General features: G+C 40.1%; 1 protein-coding gene across 1 annotated transcript in view; it reads right to left on the bottom strand.

The window, feature by feature from the left end:
* Positions 1–22,717, bottom strand: part of DNAH5 (dynein axonemal heavy chain 5) — a 263,441-nt gene that overhangs the window by 86,474 nt on the left and 154,250 nt on the right. The window contains exons 42-51 of the mRNA XM_045006969.1: positions 21,632–21,778; positions 20,094–20,335; positions 14,597–14,773; positions 11,226–11,430; positions 10,579–10,721; positions 8,348–8,482; positions 7,347–7,469; positions 6,780–6,993; positions 3,450–3,673; positions 1,340–1,538 (exon numbers count right to left, since the gene is read on the bottom strand). Of these exons, the coding sequence (XP_044862904.1) occupies positions 1,340–1,538; positions 3,450–3,673; positions 6,780–6,993; positions 7,347–7,469; positions 8,348–8,482; positions 10,579–10,721; positions 11,226–11,430; positions 14,597–14,773; positions 20,094–20,335; positions 21,632–21,778 (1,809 nt within the window). The remainder of the gene's footprint in view (positions 1–1,339; positions 1,539–3,449; positions 3,674–6,779; positions 6,994–7,346; positions 7,470–8,347; positions 8,483–10,578; positions 10,722–11,225; positions 11,431–14,596; positions 14,774–20,093; positions 20,336–21,631; positions 21,779–22,717) is intronic.

The following is a 22,717-nucleotide window of genomic DNA, read 5'->3' as shown; positions in this document are numbered from 1 at the left end:
AGAATTCTCTGACTCCGCGGATGCGTAACCACAGTGTACCAGCACTCAAAGAAGTGCAAGTTTTCAGCATGTATACAATGTATGCTAATGCAAAAACAAGTGCCAGGGCAAGGACTGTCTACCACAAAATGCCTAGCAAAATGGAGCCCCATTCTTGGTTGGCCATCAGGCACTATCATAATTAATAGGTTAAAAGTACAAATCAAAATCAATCTCTTGTACTCTGCTACATATTTTGTTTTTCTTTCTTGCTCATTCTTCATCTATTCCCTCTGTTTTGTGCTCCCAACACAACAAAATATTTAAGCACATGTTTGAGCGCTTTCCTAAATCAGGGTCTATATTTTCTACTCCTTTCATACATTTCTCTGCACAATTCTTACTTATTGCTCTCACCTGCCATATCATTTAGGAATCTGTTTTCCAGCATTGGTTCAGAGCATTACATGGTTTATTCTAGTCATTGTGGTACCTCCATGTATCCATCATTTATGAGGAGGGGAGTAGCTGACTGACCTCAAAATAGTTTAATAATGGCCTTCCCCAAAACAAAAGCAATTCATACAACACAGTGAAACAGAACACAAAATTGTACCATTCACCCATTTTTGAACTACTTCAATTGCACTGTAAAGCAATTTAGCTTTCTTATAAAATAGTACCTAATGAATAGGCCTTCATTATGCATAACTTTTCTTGCAAGAGAAAAAATGAACAAAGCAAGTGAAAGAAAATAGGTATTTTATAAATAATATAGATACCAAAATAACTATTGTGTAAATAAGATGTAAAATGTTATTTTGATTTGAAAGATATAGCAGAGACTATGCAACAAGTGAAAAGGACAATTTAATAGGAGTCATTAATAATGTAACAAGAAAACACCGAAGGCCACACACATCAGTAATGGTTGCAGATAAATTACATTTACCTGACATTAATGGATTAGTCAAAATTGGGCTTTTTGGTGTACTAGTTGGGGGACAGGGTAGGGGTTAGTAAGTGTAGTAACTATTTATACGGTTTTAGTTCAAGTATTGCAATCACCTGTGCTTAAATGCTGTTGCAAGCATAATGTAAATGCAGTTCTTGTGCTCAAGGGAGCACAAGGACCTACCCTAACTGGCAACATTAGCTACCACAAATAGGATAGACAAGAGTTGGGACCATGGCCCTGTGAACTAACCAGAAGAGCTGTCTGGGTATTGATGGGTGTTTATAATATGCATTCTGAAGTCTTTTCTACATAAGCTTTTACTGTATCTTTCCCTCCCCACCCCCATTGTGATAAATTACCAGAACATCATTATCTCTTCTTTCAACAAGTTTCTGTAGTTACCTGTTGCTTCAGGTGGACCCCTTAAGAAGTCAACAAAGTAAGCATCAGTTTCCAAATCCACTAAAGCCTTTTTCTCTTCACCGAACTCTTCCTCAACCAATTTTGCCAAAGCTGTATCAAACCAATCTACATCCGCTGGGGTTGTGAAACGATCAGCAATAACACACTTACATTCATGCTTCCATAACTTTATCAACACCTGTTCACAAAACAAACATCTCAATTGATTAAGTTTGTAACAGAGGCACTCATGCTCTTCACAGCCATATCTCAGCAAGGTTGGACTTTTGTCACTGTTGTTCCAAACAGTATTGCATTATCTCTAGACAATACAAAGTAATATTTTACTCCTTACAAGGGAAGCTGAAATAGTATTCTTTGTCAGACTTTGATTCAGCTACATCTCAGCTTAAATGTATGTCCAGTTTACAAAAAAAGAAAAAAAAGAAAAAAAAAGACTGCACATTCAGGACAAAGTATTAGATGAAGTCTCAGTCTAGCCTCCCAAACTACATAATTATGTGTCCAATTATTGCATGGCCAAAAACAGACTTAATGAATGCCAAGCATATTTTTACAAGCAAATTCAATCGCTGACTACCCAGTTTGCTAACAGATGTATTTCCCACTCACAAATCGTGTTTGTTCATAAGCTGGTGTCCACACTTTTATATGCTACTTCTGACAGTACCATCAGTGGAGACGGTTGGATAATGATTCATCTGCAGAGGGATAGTCACTGCACTGAAGACTCTACTTTATATTTCAGTATTAAAGAAAACTGGCTTTTCAAAAGGAAAATTGAAAAATTAAGAGGGAAATATTTATGTCAAGTATCTTATTTTTCACAAGGAGTGTGGATTGTACAGTAATGGAATACAGAAAGACTTGTTACAGTCCAGTGTTATTCTCTCTTCCGTTTAAGACATGTCTGCACTGCAGTCTTGGGCATGACTGCAGCATGGGTAGACATACCCATGTTTGTTGTACGCACACTAGCACAGCTAGAAATAAAAGGGTAGGTGTGCTGGCACAGCCTTCAGATGGGGCTGGACAAGCATATTGGGGATCCCAGGTATTTGCAGGCATTGCTATCCCATGCAGATGCTTGTGCTGCTGTTTCTCCACTGCTATGTTTAGCTGTGCTAGTACAGGTAAAGCTAGCATGGGTATGTCTATCCATGCTGCAACTACACCTCAGACTGAAGTATAGACATATCCTTATAGCTTTAAGCCAAAAATCAGCTTTCAGCCAGTCACATGGTTTGAAAACCTCAAGGGATCCTATACCTTAAGAACAAAATTATTTGTCATTAAGACGCTGAATAGCTTGCTGCTATGTATGTATATAAAATTGAATATTTTAAAAAGCTCAATTTTTCGCCAGAATTTAAAAAACTGAAATAAGTTAACATTTATCAGTAAGTAAAACAGACCACAAAACTGATGCAGACAGTGTAACAAAATGGTTTCTGTTCTTTTGCTACATTGTACGTCCATAAAATCCTTTGGCATCTTAGGCCTGGTCTACACTGCGGGGGGGGTTCGAACTAAGGTACGCAAGTTCAGCTTCGCAAATAGCGTAGCTGAACTCGAACTACCTTAGTTCGAACTACTTACCCGTCCTCACACCGCGGGATCGAAGTCCGCGGCTCCCCCGTCGACTCCGCCACCACCATTCGTGGTGGTGGAGTTCTGGAGTCAACGGGAGCGCGTTCGGAGTTCGATATATCGCGTCTAGATGAGACGCGATATATCGAACTCAAAGAAGTCGATCACTACCCGCCGACCCGGGAGGGTAGTATGGACGTACCCTTAGCAATTTAGCCTTCAGTATCACAGTATTGTTTCATCACTGATGCTTATTATTTGTTATTGTACTGAGGAAGCACCTTGGAACCCCAGATATGGAACAGGACCCCACTGTCCTAGGCAGAGTACAAACACAGAACAAAGCCACTGAAGATCTTACAATTTAATAAGAAAAGTGATAACAAGTAGAGACAGAGGCTTCCTATTTTATACTGAACCACCAAAGAATCAGTTATAGTCTTCATCCCATTGCTACTTAATATGCTAACTCCATGAAAGAAAGCTGTATGTTACTTACATTAGGTTCACTGATGACTTCCGATACGGTATTTAGCATCCCCTGCCAAATCCTTGAGAGATCTCGTAGATTGAAGACATAATGGAAGTTGGCTGGAGTGGGTAGCATTTTGATCTTGGTCATCTGCCATAACCTGCGTGTCAGAGGCACCAATTTGGCTACTGATCTTCTGACCTCTTCTGAGAAGCCCCGCTCACTACAATAATGCCCTATGCCAATCACACCTGGAAAAAGCAAAATTGATGGTTTAAAGGGCAGTTACTAAAGTAAGGCTTATCTACACATGGAGCTATTCTGGAACAGCTACTCCTGTATAACTCCAGGCACAGACAACCTGTACATGTAAGACAGCAATAGTCTTTGCACCTTCACCTCATGTCCCCTGAAATAAACCAAAATGCTGCAGCCTAGCTAAGCTATAAAATGTACCCCTTGGGCTGCACTGGGAGCAACAGGCTAAGGACCAGACACCAATTATTTTAAGTCCAGGGTCAAAGTTATTTCTGCAAAATTTTTGCAGCTGTGTGCAGCAGTGTAAACATGTAGCACCTGCACACGCAACAAATGTGCACAGAAATCCTGTATTTTCATATGTAACTGTGGAGCGTGCAGATTTTCCAGGGACAAATTTGGTGCCAGCTTCAGAATCTTGGATCTAGATGTCTCATTGTAAGACTATTTTCTTGAGTTTATAAATCAGTTAGTGAACTTCACGTTGAGTTGGAACATTCCAAGTCAAACCTGAGCAGAGACTCAATTTGGATTTTTCAACAAGAAAAATATAGTTTCCACTGAAAATGTTAAGGGGATAAATCATGGAAACCTCTCTACTCCCTTAGGTTTTGTAAAAAATGATACTTGTTCGAGGCCTTAGTTTTGGGTCAAATTTTACCTCAGAAAGTCCATTTAAAAATGGACACTATTTTGATTTTGTGCTAATGTTACTTGCAGTTTACTTCTGGGGGAATTCTGCGTCACTGCACAATGCAGAATTTTGCAGAAATTAATGTAGGGCATGCAGAATTTCCTTTTTTCCCCACACAGAAATGGGCTGCAGAGATGTTGGCCACCACTAGGGGCTGCTGGATCCAGCAGAGCCCAGCTCACAAATAGAAGGCAAGGCTGGGGGGAAAGGGAGGGAACTGGAGGATTCCCAGCAACTGTAGTTCCGAGCATCCCCTGAAGGAAGGAGGTGGCACTCAGAAAACTCTGTGCAAGCCTGGGACCCTGCATCAGGCTGTTTCTCCCTCTGGATCCCTGGGAGGGTAGGGTCTGTGAGTGTCTGGGCTGTAGCGGGAGGGAGATCTGGCAGTCCCTTGGCGATTTATATAAAACATACAGGTCACATTAAGTCCATCATGACCTTTGTGTTTTTGATGAAAGGCAGAAAGTGTGCACAGGCACTCCTAACAGCACTTAGCCCCAAAAGAGTGATATGGAAGGTCATTTCCGTGAAAGGCCATTTGTCCTGAACCTTGTGGTTGTGTAGGTGAGCTCCCCAGCATATTAGGGAGACATGTGTCCCAGGGTGGTGAATGTGGGTAGCGAGAGGAACGCTCTCGCTTGTACTGCATCAAGGTTGGTGCTGATAAAGTCCAGTCACTGTACCACGGTTACTATGCCTCTACAATGAAGAGAACCTTGGAGAATACCCTAGCAGAGCTCACAGCAGGGGGTCCCTCCTCAGATGCCGTGCTTCAGAGCTGTGGTGCTGACCTACCAAGGTGGCCACTCTGGAGAGCCCCACTGGCTGGCCAGCAACTTGGAATCCATGTGTTTGGATCAGTGCCGAGATTGCTGCACTGGGGAACCCCTCTGGCTAGCCAGTTGCTCGGAGGAGCTCTTTTTACGAGCCTTTCCAGGGGAAGTCTGATGGTGGCCTTTTTTCTTCTTCTTCTTCTTTTCCTCCTCCTCTCCTCTTCACGACTCGACCCCTTTTGAAGTGAAGGCTCTGGGGATGATCCGGGGTCAGCACCCACCACAGTCCCCTGCAGAGTGAAGTGTTTTCTCCATAGGGAGGAGTTTTAACTTCAGCTCCCAGCTCCTGTGAGACTGCCATTTTAGCTGTGGCAGGTAAAGCACTCCCAGGCACAGTGAGTGTGTCAGGCCATCACAGGAACTGACTACTGGCAGGAGAGGCACTGCTTGGAGCAGAGAGAGCCAGGCATGCCCCTGGGCAGGGGGTTGTCATCCTCTAGCAGTCTTGTTTACTTTTTTTTTTAAACTGAAAAAAATATATATGCGTCTACTAGATGCCGGGGGCGGGGGGGAATGCCCCCAGACAGGGCAGGAAACGTAAGTTCTTTTCCTTTCTCTAGCTCTTTTTTTTTTTAACTCAAAGGAATAAAATAAAATAAGGAAACACTAGCCTAACTACTTTTAAGGAGAACAAAGGTAACAAAACAAACACTACTTATGCTAATAACACAGATAAGGAAGGGACAACTGCTCATTCCATCTGAGGCCAAAGGCAGTAGAGAAGGAAGTGAGGAGAGTTCGCCCCTAGCCTTGAGGCAGACCATCAGGGAGGGAAGGCACATGTGAGGAATCAAGGAACACTGCTACCAAAAATCTCTGATTAGAGGCGCAGGGGCGCACATATACCTACAGTAGATCACCCATAGGCACTACTCGAAGAAGAACTGGGTTGTCATAGGGGTTACTTTAACTCTCTACTCCTGGAGGAATTTTTGTATGTGTCTGTATTGTTATACACATACTTTCTGACAGGTATTTTGAAATAAATTACCAAAATTGAAACTGGCATAATTATGTAGTGTTATTTTGACAAAATAAAATTTGCAGAATTTTAAAATATTATGCACAGAATTTTTAATTTTTTGGTGCAGAATCCCCCCATGAGTAAATTTAGAATCTTAGTCTAAGGCAGAGATTTGGTTTTGTTTGTTTGTTTGTTTTTAGCTTCCAGGGCATGACCAAGGAGTGGGCAACAGGGGGAGATCAAGGGCTGAAAAAAAAAATCAGTTGAAATCCCATGGAGCACTAACCACCAGCACTAACCAGCCCCAGCACTCCCCACCAACTCCTCCAGCACTACCACCAAAAGCCAATGAGTTCGTTCCCCAGTCTTGGTAATCCCAAAGTAGTTTGGGATTTAACTGAGTCCTAGTCACTAACTACACATGGAAAAAATGAGAGCCACTGTTCTAGGACAACCTGGGTACATACATTTAAGACCTCCACCCCCCCACACACACACACAAAATTAAGATTTCCCTTTAAAGTACGGGGGTGGGGAGACAAACAAAATTTGGCACCCCAGTTCCAACTGTTTCAATCAACACTTTCCAAAGCGAGCCTTCATTTTACCAAAGATCTTGTCAATGGAAGAATTGGAAGGCAGAGTACAGTTGAATATGGAAAAATGTCTCTTTAGTCTCTGTGGGATGTCATTGCGACCTCCACCAGGATGGATCATGGCTGCCAAGAACTGGATATCAACGATGTTGGTAAACTCCCCCGGTTTCTCCAGGTTATAGAACCCATTCTGTTCCATCAGCTGTCGAACTATCTCATTGGTGACCTATAAAGAGCCCATTAGGATTAGAAGACTATCTCCCTGGATGCAAAACAGCATGCAAAATGATTTATGAGTACCCGAAAAACATAACTAAGAGACAGATTTTCCTTGTCTTAAAAAACACTACATTTTCTTCTGCCATGAAGAAAACAACATTTATAAATAACCAGAAATCAGTGGGATTGGATCGCCCTTTCCTCTGGTAATATCTAAAGGAGGGAGCTCAAAGGAAAATAATCACATGTATTTCAAATACCTCAATAACCTGACCAGAGTGGGGAGCCATGTCACCTGTGTCATAAGGAGACAGAAAAACAACAGATCAGTATTAAGCCAAATTTCAATACTTAACTAACCTGATCTCCCCACTCATTGATTACAGGCATATTCACATCATCAATGAAGACAGTCATCTTTTTGCCTGCAGGAGGACCATATGTTGTTCCCATGCGTTTGTCCACATAACTCTCTATTGTACGCTGTAAGAAAAAACTTTATTACCTAAAGCTGTACAGTTCCTCTCCATCAAAGAATAGTTTATTCTTTTTAAATGCACACATTTATTAGCAGGAACTCTTTAATAGCAAAGGCATACATGGGTTTTGAGGAGATTTCCATTAAGAAATACCACTGGCTTTGTAGAATTGGTAAATGGAACACTGGTTTCTGAAGTGAGGTAATAGGCTGCTATACAAATTGAACACAAATTGCCTTTAAAAACCATAACTGCTGATGTAGTACATGCAACCCATTTGGAGAATTCTGAGTTGGATTATCCCATTTTTTTTCCATGGAGTGGTGTGATAAACCAAGTTTGAACTATTGTGATCATAGATAACTGTGTGAAATATCACCTGCATGAAAGATTTAACTCAATTTTGAAATAAACACAACTTACAACCATTAGTGCAGACTACATTTTGTAAAGTTTTTAGTCTTTTACACAAGGTTTTAATGACAATCCAATAAAAATTAATGACCACTTCAGCCAGTTAGTGTGAACTGGCATATTTCCAGACATCAAGAAACATTGCGAATTTGATGAGGGAAGTATAACGTGCCAAAAGCATGAGAGTAAGCAAATAACCACTGGAATGACTGGAAGAGATGTGGTTCCTGAGGATTTGCTGAAATTGATGACCAATTTTAAAAAGACATATTGTGAGAGAAGCAAGTTACATCCCTGTAGAAAGGCCATTTTGATTGAAGCCCCTGGAGTAGTTTGGTGCTTTTGTTTGTTTGTATCTTTGTAATTAGAGAAAGCCTTTTTTTTAATGGGATCTTTCTGGCAAATTCTCAGTGTACAAATAAAGCTATGAACCCAGTCATCTTATTAGAATTAGAGTGATTATTATACCTGGAACATTAATGGGGTAGTTGCAGATGAAAAGTTCAGACTCTTGGCCATGTGGCTTTCAGGGTTATATTTTGACATGAATCCTTTGATGATGACAGTTTTAGCAGTTCCTTGCTCACCAATTAGTAGCACAGCCTAGACAAGGAGAGAATTCAAATGAGCCCAGAGGTGCAAAAACCAAGTGTGCCAGCAAAGCCTTATCAACTGCTGTATCTACACTTCTCAGGAATGAAACAAAGAAATAAAAATGAAACTTTCAATGAGAAAAAAATTGGCAAACTGGAAGCAGTGGGCTGCTTTAGCACTGAACAATTCAAGGTGTATTAATTAACAGTATGTGTGGAAAAGAGTCATTAGTTTCCACTATACAACAGGGGATCCTTGCATTTTCACCTATAATTCCACACTGTCTTGCTATGCTGGAAGGAGGACAGGAGACGTGGTTTAATTAGGCTGCAATCTTATTCCTAAATGTCTGGAAGTACCCGTCAAATAAAAGTGTACAGTGCTGGTAATTCCATAATCATTTACACATCCCCGGGAGCAGGGGTTACCCATCCTAGTCCCTAGCCAACCCACTTCTGGGACCCTCCCGCATCAAATGAGGGTTAAGGCGTGCCATAAACTAAGGACGGTTGGTTGGCTCTCTGCCATACCAGTCATAGGAGCCCCAAACCTCTGTTTCTGCTCCTTTAAAGAATACCTCCTTTAAATCCTTTACTAATCCACTTTATCTGATCACATTATCCCTTCCCTGCAGAGTACCTGCACAGGATATCAGCCCCATACTTACATAATGAGTTGCAAATCATAGCCTAACTTCTGTTTCATATTTTCCTCAACTAAGCCATGTAACCCTCTGTCAGAAAGGTGAGGAAAAAAACCCCATCTTGCCTTGGCCAATCTGGCAGTGAGGGAAAATGTCTTTTCCAGCCCTCTGAGAAAGGAGCGACTGGTGGAATGCCCACCATGAATCATAACAAAGCCTGGTATTTAACTACTTCCATGCATGGCAAGGTGGGTGCTGCTCCACCTGGTCCAGGTAAAAGAGGGTTTTTCCTGCCCTAATGTGGACCTAAATTGTTCCCCCTCTCTTCTGGTCACCTGGTGTGGGATGGGACACTGACCTGGTCAAGCTGCCACAGCAAATCACTCTGGCAATCTAGTCTCTAAAGGGCCCACACACCTTTCCCTGCAAGCCAGACAATGGCCCCCACTGCTTAATGTGCGGTGAGGTCATTTTATTTAAGAACATAAGAATGGCCATACTGAGTCAGACCAAAGAACCATCTAGCCCAGTATCCTGTCTTCCACCGGTGGCCAATGCCAGGTTCCCCAGAGGGAATGAACAGAACAGGTAATCATCAAGTGATCCATTCCTTGTCGCCCATTCCCAGCTTCTGGCAAACAGAGGCTAGGGACACCATCCCTGCCCAACCTGGCTATTAGCCATTGATGGACCTATCCTCCATGAATTCATCTAGTTCTTTTTTGAACCCTGTTATAGTATTGGCCTTCACAACATCCTCTGACAAACAGTTCCACAGGTTGACTGTGCGTTGAGTGAAGAAATACTTCCTTTTGTTTGTTTTAAACCTGCTGTTTATTAATTTCATTTGGTGATCCCTAGTTCTTGTATTATGAGAAGGAGCAAATAGCACTTCCTTATTTACTTTCTCACCAGTCATGATTTTATAGACCTCCACCATATCCCCATTAGTCGTCTCTTTTCCAAGCTGAAAAATCCCAGTCTTATTAATCTCTTCTCATATGGAAGCCATTCCATATCCTTAATAATTTTTGTTGCCCTTTTCTGAACCTTTTCCAATTCCAAAATATCTTTTTTGAGATGGGGCAACCACATCTGCACACAGTATTCAAGATGTTAGCGTACCATGGATTTATACACAGGCAATATGATATTTTCTGGTTTATTATCTATCCCTTTCTTAATGGTTCCCAACACTGTTAGCTTTTTTGACTGCCGCTGCACATTGAGTGGATGTTTTCAGAGAACTATCCACAATGACTCCAAGATCTCTTTCTTGAATGGTAGCAGCTAATTTAGACCCCATCATTTTATACGTATAGCTGGGATTATGTTTTCCAATGTGCATTACTTTGCATTTATCAACACTAAATTTTATCTGCCATTTTGTTGCCATTTATAATTTAACTCCCCCACCACCCATGCGAATCACATCATTGACATACACAAACAAGAATGATACCTTGCCCTGCCCAGCAATTGTTTCAATAAGGAAGTCTGTTCTCACGTTGTCGACATTTGGCACCAAGATGGAACCATACTCTGGAATGCTGTTAGTGGGGTACACATACTGTTCAACACGAGTACTCCAGTGCATCCATTTACCTAGTCAGAACAGAATAGGTTAATACTTCCAAGCTACAAAGAATTTGCTTCTATCCCATTCTCCAACTAGTAGTACAAGTGGATTGTTACCTATGAAGTTATCTTACCCTGTCCGGGGCAGTGGGCCCCACAGACAAAACCCACCCACTATGATGATCAGCAATTAACTTTACAAAGAGTATTCTTAAAAACCCATGGGAAGGGCCACATGACCTGTTGTTACAAGTGACACTTAAGATGAGAGAAACATCTTCCTGCATTTGCTCATTTGACAGCACTTTGTGATACAAAGTCCCAGTTTCCTTGTGTAGTCAGTTTCCCTTGCAGCAACAGGGAGAAACTTTATTAAAACCAGTAGTAAAGCGTGGTTTTAAAACAAAAACTGTCAGGGAACATGGGAAAGTATACAAGCTGAAGTGCCTTCTCTATTAATTCTATGAAATATACTCTTTCAAGACCACGTCTCTTCAAATGTTATCTGGTATATGCCAGTGGGTTACTAACCATCAGTTGCCACATAGTAGTCGAACATGGTATCTTCACTTCCTTCTGAGATACGGGGAAGATCAAGCTTTATTTTTTTATGATTACGAAGCCAGTGCTCCATTTTGCATCTGTCTTCCAATTCCAGCAATGCTCCAACACTCCACATGAGGGAGAAGGCGTACAGCCTTTCCAGGTACTCTGGTGTTACTTCCCATCCTTGTTCCTGAAAGGTAAAGCATTGTTTTAGCTACTTTCATGGCTTAAGGCCTTTCCAAGAAACAATTCCTACATCAGACTCTGCTTTACATGTTCAAGTTGAAAATCTTTAGATTTGATTTACGTAAGTCTCAGTAGGTGTCCCTACCTATTCTCTAGGCAACCATTACACAAACGAAGAGCTACAATACATACTGTGTCATATTATTTATTTTCCTTAATTCAGAAAAATAGCCACCGGAAAAAAAAACATAGCAAACAAACAGCTTATTTCTCTCCAGAAGCCCAGGGAAAGATGAGTAGTTGGTTTATTAGTCCATTAAAGCCCCGACTCTGCAAATACATGTGTTGAATGGGTTACACTATGACAACGAGCATTATGGATATGTTGTTACAGGATTCAGGCCTTAGACTCAAGGTTCCTTAGGGCAGAAACCTATTTTTTATGCCTATATCTTAATGCTCTTAAGAGACTTCTTCCTGGGTATATCTCTTAAATATACATGGAAAATTAACATGATGCAGTATGCAACTGCTCGCTTATTAAATGATGGCTCTCAGAGGCAGCATATGTTAACAGTGCTCTGAGGCTTGCACTGGCTGAATTTGTATTTTGGTAGAGGTTAAAAAGCCAAAATACACCTCTCCCTGTGCTATGCTGCCACAATTTTGGCTGGATCCCCTTTAAAAAACAGGAGGCACTGGAAGAATAATATTCATAAAAGCAGTTTTCTTTAAGGAGGCATGCGCTTCTCCCTCCATGGTCCAAATTTACTTGCCTTCCAGGCACCCTGCTAAATTCATCTATTTGACTCGGCATAGTTGGAGGGCTGAGTCTGTTGAGATTAGGGTTTTTATATGGTGGCAATTCATGTAAAGAGGTGGGTTTGATTTACACATGGCAAAGTGAATGGAAGGGATGAGTGCTGCTGCTTTGAAGTAAGTTTATTCATCTTACATTATTGTATTTTTCAATAAATGGCCAGACAGCGCTGAGCTTAAGGGGCATGCCATTGGGTACTGAGTATTAAACCAGAGGTGTTTAGTCTAAATATGGCCTCGTCTACACTAGCGGGAGGGAATCGATCTAAGTTATGCAACTTCAGCTACGTGAATAACATGGCTGAAGTCAAAGTACTTAGACCTACTCACTGCGGTGTCTTCACTGCAGTGAGTCGACTGATGCCGCTCCCCCGTTGATTCCGCCTGCACCTCTCATGGCGGTGGAGTACAGGAGTCGATGGGAGAGCACTCTGGAGTCAATTTATCGCATCTAATCTAGATGCGATAAAGTGATCCCCGCTGGATCGATCACTGCCCACCGATCCGGTGGGTAGTGTAGACATACCTTATGTTACATTTAAGGACATGAATACAGTTATGCTTTCACATAAGGATAAGTAGATATGAATAGTTCTAGTGCAATTGGTCATATGTGGAACTGGTCTTTTTGCAGTATCCTCCATCAAGGCAATCCAGACAAATAAAAAATTGGCCTGTATTTTGACTTTAATTAAATTCTTATTGAATAATTTTGCACAGATGTTAGTGTTTGCTTATGAGAGTTCCCTGACAATATGGAAACAATTCGACTTTTAGAAGAAGCAATTTATTAATCAGAAAGATAACAACAGCAAGTCAGTTGGTTTGCCAGCCGCATGCTAGTATTTGCACTGGCAGTTCAATAGCAAAGAAACAAAGTGCACCTTCAAATGTGGCTGTAATGAAATTAAAGTAGGGGGCTCCAACTGAGAAATTAGGCTGCAGCCTTTGCCAAAAATGGTGATGACTATGACATCATGTGTACACTTGAATTTTGCTGTAATGGTGGTTAGTAATTATTGTATAGAGCAAAGGGAAAATGATGAAGTGTTGCATTTGTCAAAGAATTCTGCATAAACCAGGAAACAGACTGATAAAGACTAATATTTCCACCTTCTTGATTAAGTATCATTGCTGTGGAATTATGTCCCAGATAATGTTCAAACTGCTGAATCTATTCCTGCTTTTATATTTCAATTCTACACAGCATTGACTTGGATTTCTCCAATGCCAATGACACTGGGTAACCGTTCCCATTGTTATCAACAGTAAAACTACCACTGACTTCACTGAATGAAGAGGAAGATCAGTGCTGAACATTTTGAAAATTCCCCTTTTTCATTCCAGTACCTTTAGGTCTTGTCTATACTTGTGACAATGTGTAGGGTACATGTAACTACACATCACAGCGAAAAGCGATCTACGTCCACAATGCAGTTCATAGTTACATGCAACAGTAAGAGACTCTGGCAGCACAATAGACAGGCAAAGCACTGCTTGGGCATGTACATAGGTTATATATATTCTAAAGTTCTGGGTTGTCTTTACTCACCTAAGAAGTGTAGATGGTAAGGCACTGCTATTTATACCTTTGCTAGGGGAGTACAGTATCTGTACACTACACACCACCTTAAGTGAATACATAGTCTTAATGAAAATCTAAACACTGAGAACTGAACTCTTCTCTTTAACCATAGAGTCAATATTCAGCAGCTTTGCAAGTTTCCCCATACTGCCCTGCTAATCCAATCTGCCTCAAACTTAGTCTCAAGAAACCATCTCTATTGGCATGAAGATGTTCACCATGTACATCTACTCCTTGGCCACCCTTTTCAGTCTGCCAGTAAGGTTACCAAAAAGTGCCAATTTTTGAACACATCCTCTAAGACATAGTGGAAGGGAAAACTTATTTCATATAAATAACAACAAATAAAAATCTATCAGATAGCATTAACTTTTGATCACCACATTCAACATTTCGTCTGCATTTAAGAAATTATAAGTGAAATGCCCTGTAGTCCATTATCCATTCTGTGAGCCATCCAGTCACTCCTGTTATTAAAACACCAGTTAGAGTGACTGCTGTCTGATGTTGCATAACAATTCTTACAATTGCCATTGTAAAAATATCAGAAAAAACACTATATAAATATATTGAAATAAATATGGACCATCCAAAGTGTAATTTTCCAATAAAAATTAGGTATTCACAGGTAAGATATTTTAAGCTCCCACATTTTCACAAGAATGTCTCTTCTCTAAATATCCTGGGGTGCTTTCTAATATGTACCCATGCAGCACAAAACAATGTAAATCAGAATAAATAGGTAGCAAAATATTGATCAGCTTACCTTCAAAGGGATAAGTCCCTGCAGCATGTTAATGCTTTGCATGATCACAAAGGCCTCCAGCATCTCGATCTTATATTCCAAGGTCTGGATGCTGAAGCGGTAAAGTTCTGGGAATGATGAAGTGTACAGCTGACGCAGAATTTCAGCTTCTTGAGGAGAACGTTTTTTCAAAAAGCCCTATTATCCACGGTGGGGAGGGAAGGAATATCCTTTAATTTCAAATCAAAACTTCAAAATATTTTTAAACACTCTCAAGATTTTAGTAAAACAGACTCAGGTGACATGCTGACTTAATGAGATTCACCTTTCTTTGTTGATGCAAACAGAAGGCCAAATTCTGCATTCATGTGTATGTATAACTCCCAGTGGAAGTTGCATACACATATTAAAAAACAGAACTGGGCCAAAATCACAGACAGTCATTCATCACTGCTCATGAGACAAAACTCCCACTTTCATTCTCAATCAGCATAGCTGTTTTAAGTGCATTTCAACTTTGCAAAGTGGCTATATAAAAATGGAATTAGAGGTAGAACTCAGAGTTTAATTTAGCCTGAATAATTTTTATGTTTGTGAAATGCTACGCCAGAACCCACCCAGATTTACCCCCAGAACCTAGTTTGGAAGTTCAAAATAACTGAGCTGAACATGTCTGGAAGCCACTCAGAAGACAATCATGTGGTCTTAAAATGCTATTTTTTGTTTATCTCTTGGCAGTAAAAATATACCCTATGTCTAATTGATTCCAACAGATATATAGTACCTCATACAACTCCCTCCCTTTCATATTCAAAATAGGCCAAAATTGGAGAAAATTTAGTATCCATTTTTTTTTAATGTCCCTACATGCAATACATCAGGTCAGAGCTTTAGAGAAATACTTATGCTTGGTGTTCCCCAAGGGTCAGTCCTAGGACCAATCCTATTCAATTTATTTATAAATGATCTGGAGAAAGGGGTAAAAAGTGAGGTGGCAAAGTTTGCAGATGATACTAAACTGCTCAAGATAGTTAAAACCAAAGCAGACTGTGAAGAACTTCAAAAAGATCTCGCAAAACTAAGTGATTGGGCAACAAAATGGCAAACGAAATTTAATGTGGATAAATATAAAGTGATGCACATTGGAAAAATAACCCCAACTATACATACAATATGATGGGGGCTAATTTAGCTACAACGAATCAGGAAAAAGATCTTGGAGTCATCGTGGACAGTTCTCTGAAGATGTCCACGCAGTGTGCAAAGGCGGTCAAAAAAGCAAACAGGATGTTAGGAATCATTAAAAAGGGGATAGAGAATAAGACTGAGAATATATTATTGCCTTTATATAAATCCATGGTACGCCCACATCTCGAATACTGTGTACAGATGTGGTCTCTTCACCTCAAAAAAGATATACTGGCACTAGAAAAGGTTCAGAAAAGGGCAACTAAAATGATTAGGGGTTTGGAGAGGGTCCCATACGAGGAAAGATTAAAGAGGCTAGGACTCTTCAGCTTGGAAAAGAGGAGACTAAGGGGGGATATGATAGAGGTATATAAAATCATGAGTGATGTGGAGAAAGTGGATAAGGAAAAGTTATTTACTTATTCCCATAATACAAGAACTAGGGGGTCACCAAATGAAATTAATAGGCAGCAGGTTTAAAACAAATAAAAGGAAGTTCTTCACACAGCAAACAGTCAACTTGTGGAACTCCTTACCTGAGGAGGTTGTGAAGGCTAGGACTATAACAGCATTTAAAAGAGAACTGAATAAATTCATGGTGGCTAAGTCCATAAATGGCTATTAGCCAGGATGGGTAAGGAATGGTGTCTCTAGCCTCTGTTTGTCAGAGGATGGAGATGAATGGCAGGAGAGAGATCACTTGATCATTGCCTGTTAGGTTCACTCCCTCTGGGGCACCTGGCATTGGCCACTGTCGGTAGACAGATACTGGGCTAGATGGACCTTTGGTCTGACCCAGTATGGCTGTCCTTATGTTCTTATGTTCTTATCACTGCCTTTTAAATACATATGTAATAAAGGATGGCAAAGCCCCAAGTTGCTCTACTGGGAATACTTTCATCTTCCATATTTGTCTGTAGTTCCAAAGGATAGACTTGAGGCTTTTGTTTGTATACTTTATTTTGGTGCAGGTTTTCCTGTGTTTACTGCCATTTCTTCTTTTATCCTGCAAGTTCATTTTTCCTGTGTCTGACAGTAATTGATGCACCAATATTGCTGGCCAAAATTCCATTTTTTCATCAAGGCCCTGGTTTTGTGTAGTCTGACTCATCTCCAAGCTAATATTTCTCCAGATAATAATTTCTCTTTTTCCTCACATACCCCTCCTTAATACACCTCAATACAGCATTCAATACTTGATGCTTGTAGTTCAGAACAGTACTACAATAAATTAAGAAAAAGCTAAATGGGACTTTTTCCATTTTGGAATCAATTTATCTGTAGTTGTATATACTTTAGCAATGCAGTACTCTATCCAAATACCTATGGCAGATTCAGATGTCTTCAGGCCAAGAGATTTAGAATGGAAAGAAACCATTTAAGATTATTTCCTGAATGTGTCAGTTCTGCTAATAATAATTTTAATAGCTCTTCTTATATCTAGCACATGCCATGCTTTTTTCCTTCAGGGACGAAAAAGGATTTGGGCATAGAGAAAAATAATTTTAATTTGGTTATGGAAAAAAATAATCAAATCTGACAGTGAATGACTCAAGAACATAAAAAGTGAAACCCTACACTCTTGGAAGGTATAGCAAGAATCATGACTACTAACAGCAGAGACATCTGACTGTTGTGCTGATTGACTGCAGCTAGGAAGCATACCTTTATGGAGAGAAAATATGAATAAATATCAGAGGGGTAACTGTGTTAGTCTATTCACAAAAACAACAAGGAGTCCGGTGGCACCTTAAAGACTAACAAATTTATTTGGGCATAAGCTTTTGTGGGTAAAAAACCCACTTCTTCAGATGCATGGAGTGAAAATTACAGATACAGGCATAAATGTACTGGCACACTAAGAGAAGGGAGTATAAACAGGTGTGCTGGAGAATAAATAGATGCCATTGGTTCAAAGGGCTGAGTCATGAGAGTTTGTAATATTGTGGTCAGATCTAAGGCCAGAGAATTAGTTTTAACAGTTAGTTTATATAGGCTTGTTGCCTTAAGGAACCACCCCAATCTGGTAATCTACCAGAGATTAGGATCAATTTGCCTTCATAATACCACATAACTCTGCAGATGTTGGTCTCTGGGTTAATTTCCCTCTCTTGACTCAGCTGTGAACCACCTGATCCATACTCAGGGGTAGGACAAAAGAGGTAGAAATTCTGCAGGATGATAGGCGCTTGTAACCTGGCAGAAATCTCAGTTAGGATTTGTTAATCAAGAGTCAAGGTATAGGATCAGTTAATCCTAAATGGGATAAGAGATCCTTTCCTACTGAAAAGATGGATTAAGAGTTCCATTGTCTGAAGCTTTGTTTCTCACGACCAATCTGGGGACAATTTCTGCCTATCTGAGCTTCGATTCATTCTTCCCAGAAGTTGAAGGATGTACATAAAAAGGAAATTTTCATTTGTGAGAGAAAGCAATTATTCCCAATGATCATTTTTCCCTGGTGAAAAGATGCCAAGTTCACGTTTCAAAAGAAGGTGTGTATGTTCACCAGGAGATAGCCAAAGTTCCTGACGATCAGATAAAAACTTATTGAGTAAGGATCAGTTTACAAGTGTCTACAGGCTATTTGTGAACAGACTGGCCAACCTCTTTTGTTACATTTAATATATGTACACTGAGTGCACAGGAAATGAAGTACATTGGTTTTATGTTTAGACCTGCTGTCAGTGCCACTTTGCCAGTTTACATATATCAGTGTTGGACTGGATCAGGATATGCTACTTCATTAGGTGATCCTCAGTCCAGAAGGCCTGGCTGGCCTTATACGTAATAAATTAATGCTCTGAGCCCTCTGACCTGACCTTCCCTAAGAGGCCATCATCCATGGTCAGGAGTTTGAGGTCCAGACTGTGAAAGGAGGATCCAGAAATCACATGGGCCTCTTGCTTCCATCAGGACAATGAAATGATCACTGTTATCTGAACTTCCCTCCACATTTCTTGTTGGGAACGATTCCAGGATGTTAAAAGTAACCCCTGAAGCTCTTCTGTGCAATTCTGCCCAATGAGTTAACTCTCCACATGGAGACTCACACATCCAGGAATTGCTATTTAACTGAATGGCTAACAGTTCTGTGACACCATAAAAATCAGAGTTTGGATCCTGTCAAGTTTTCCCTGTTGGGAAGATTGACTGTCCCTCTTTTGATTTGAGTTGACAAACCTCCAAAGGGAATCAAAGAGTTCTTCAACCTTATTTCCAAACTGTGTGTCTGAAGCATTGAGATGGTGCTATGAACGTTTTCCTGCACGTAAGGCTTTAAGTAAACCACTGAAGACTAAATACAAATAAGTTACCGGTCTTCAGTGTAATTATGGTCAATATCAAAACCTTCAGGAACACCTAATACAGGTTTTCTCAACAGGGATCACCGCTTGTGTAGGGAAAGCCCCTGGTGGGCCGGGCTGGTTTGTTTATCTGCCCCATCCGCAGGTCCAGCCGGGAGCTGCGGATCGCGGCTCTGGGCTGCTCCGGGCCGCTCCATCAGAGCAGTGATCCACGGACAGTGGGAGCCGCGATTGGCCGGACCTGTGGACAGGGCAGGTAAACAAACCGGCCCAGCCCACCAGGGTCTTCCCCTACACAAGGGCGACCCCTGTTTGAGAAACCCTGACCTAAGACAAACAATACCTGTTTTGTCAATTAGCTAATACTGGTACTAGAGATTCTGTGGATAAATCAGAGAAAATGTTAGAGCCCAGTGTACTGGTTCCATTACCCTTAGTTCTAGGAAGGGGGTAAGGTCCTTTAGGTGGGCTGATGCAATACTTGTCTTGAAGTTGAAGAGGGAATAGGAAGACATGGAGGAACATGGCACCACAGAGTATATCCATGATGCCCTCTCCCCAACCCTTACCTTGTCTGAATTAGATTCACTGCACTAGGAGCTATTGGGTGCTTGGTATTTTTGAAAATCAGGCCCTTTGTTTAAGAGCCTAAATATAGCTTTAGGATTTTGGCTTTAGGTTCCATATTCTTAAACACAGACTGAAATTCCAGAATGAAAAAGTGGAAAGTGTAATAGACCACCCAAGCTTCTAAACACTTAAATCTTTCAGTATTCAGTACCACCACCTGGGGCATAGTTATGTTAAATGATCATCTGGCAGTATGTCTAAGAGACACTACAATTAATGCATCTACATAGTGTTTCAACTGAATAAATAGACTGGATAAAATGAGTATCCCCAAGTTATAACCTAAGCACAATGAGCTACTTGAAAATCATTGATATTCAACATTCATTAAATATACCTAACTGATAAACTTCTACCAATATATCGAATCATCTAATTATTGTGGACCATACCTCAAGAACAGGGCTCCAGTTGAGAACTGATGAACTCATGAAAACCATGCCATTCCTTGACACAGTAGCAGGGGAAGCATTGTCAATATTATGAGGCTCAAACACTATTTTACAGTTTGGTGCCATCGGAATACGGTCTCCATTAGCTAGTGTTAGGGTTCTATTATCATCCAGTACAGAGTTCAGGTTCTCAATCCAAATAGCATCAACAGGACCATCAAGAACTATCCAGATGTGCTCACCTGCAATCCAAAGAACATGTCTATGAAGCAAATCATATGGTCTCACAAGCATTATCTAATTACACTTTATTGTACAGAATATTGGACACTAAGTCTAATTATAACAACAAGAAATACAAAAGAAACTGTATCAATTCAGTTTCTACCAGTTTGAAATAAAGCATTTGATCTGTTTTTGTCCATATCCAAATGCTTATCTGTCCCACAACACATAAAGGTAGCATTATCTGCCCAACACCTGGTAATACTTGTAATATTCTGGTCAACAGCTTCATGGATTTTTATCATCTCCCATCTTAAGAATTTTAGCTCTTCATATAAACTCCCATTTAATAAAATCATCAAAACTCAGGGTAGAAATTCTGTACTTAAAAAAAAAACTCTACGAATCTTCTGGTTCCAAAGGTTTTGATAAAGCTCAAATGAGAATTCCTAAACTAATTAGGAAATATAGTTAATACAAGTTGTCAGAAAATCATTAGGCACAATTTCATGTAGTTTACACTAACTTTTACCGTTCTGATCCAGCTCCCATTGGAGTTTATGGCCATTTTTCCATCTACTTTATTGGGAGTTGGATCAGTCTTTATTTCAACGGGTTTTTGTCCTGCAGAAGCACAATAAAAGGTCTTAGATAGGAGCCATTGCAATATTGTGAAGTCTTTTTAGGCCAGTTAATCTATAGACAATATTACCAAATTTCAACTACAGTAATTTTCCTTAAACAATTTTTATCAATAGAGAAATGACTACGCAATAGTCAAATACTACCTGGCTGTAGTCACCAGTGACCCAGTTTTGAGCTAGAATATTGAGTAGTCAAGTAAAGTAATATACAACAAGTTTATAATACGGGGCTAAATACAAGTCTCCTTTGAAATAAATGAATGTTTCTGCCTAAAAATGGATGGTGTGACCAGGCAAGGTTTTTCCTTTGTTTCATTTACACACTGAAATCCCAAGTGCCTGTTAACATGGGTACACAAACATAGAAAGGAGCAGAGTGGGTTCTTCCCTATAAGTTTTTCAAAGCCATTCCCTTAACGTCCAGCAGCAGGTGCAAAATTACACAAAAGGATACCTCCTCTTTAATCCTATGACCAATCCTTCAAAAAAAGGATTGGGAAAATTAGTGGAACAGGATTTGCCATTTTGCAACCTGAAGATGACACATTCTGAGTAGTGATTATTACCTCTCCATGCAAGGAGGTCTTACTTTTGAAACCATATTAGTTATTTGCTTGAAAACAGCTTTTTTGATTAATGCTTTGGTTGGTTCATTGTTGTGTGATTTACCTTTCTTGGCTCTCAAAGTTTTCCTCCACAGAGTGGAGAAAATCCCATCTGTCCAGTCATTGGTTGCTACATCAAGGCGACCAAACATCTGAGGTGCTGTGATAGCTTTAGGATTCATTCTCATTTCACGGTGTGGCTGTCCGCAATCTGCAAAGGTCAAATCAATCTGTCAACCTTCGGTATTTCAAGCCAAATGTCATGGTACGGTATTACACTAACTTATCACACAAAATTACATGGCTGTTAGTGGTTTACTACTATCAGAACTGCATGATTACTTTGAAATTCATTTCTTCTTGTACATCAAATTGATAATTAGAGCTGTCAAAAATTAACAATAAAGTACTCTGTCCATGCATGATGTAAAAGGGGAATCCATGCATTGACAAGTAAAGAAGAGCACAACAACATGATGACAGGTATTCAAGGCGGCGATTCTTTAAACTACGTAGCTCCAAAGCCTTTAATTTTCAATGTACTTTTCTATATCTTGTGCTTGGAGAAACTTTATTCTCCACATTCCCTCATTTTCTGTGATATGTTCTTGCTCGCCTTGGACTAACCCAATTAAATTGTAGTTGCATGATTACAGAACTTCTCAAGCAGCCACAGGGAATGCATTTATATCACCAGCATCTGACCTTTAATACAAGACTATGTTTCATTTTCCAGAAATGTTTAATGTTTGATCAGCAGTAGAGATGTAATAAAATCTGAGCTCTAATAATCCTGAGTAAAGTATAGAAAATGGATCTTTAAAAATATGACTTGCATTGCAAGGACATTTTTCATTTTAAATACCAGTAGTGCCCAGAAGTGTAAAATTTTAATGCTGTGCAAATAATTATGCAGTTTTGCAAATCATAACCTAACAAAACTACTGCAGTATATTGTCATCTGTGGACATTATTACTTCAGATATTCAAACTGACAGATGTGCTGCATCATCTGTATCCTGGCAATGTTCAGTAAAAAGTTCGGCAGAAACATACAAAAAACTCTAAGAAGGTACCATATTGCCTTTGTGTTCTTTTCTGAATGAGAGCCTAAATTAAAAGATTAGATTATTTTGATCCTATGCTGGCT

This window comes from Mauremys mutica, chromosome 2 (assembly GCF_020497125.1).
Source record: "Mauremys mutica isolate MM-2020 ecotype Southern chromosome 2, ASM2049712v1, whole genome shotgun sequence".
NCBI classification, from domain to species: domain Eukaryota; kingdom Metazoa; phylum Chordata; order Testudines; family Geoemydidae; genus Mauremys; species Mauremys mutica.
This window is presented reverse-complemented; position numbering and strand designations above follow the sequence as displayed.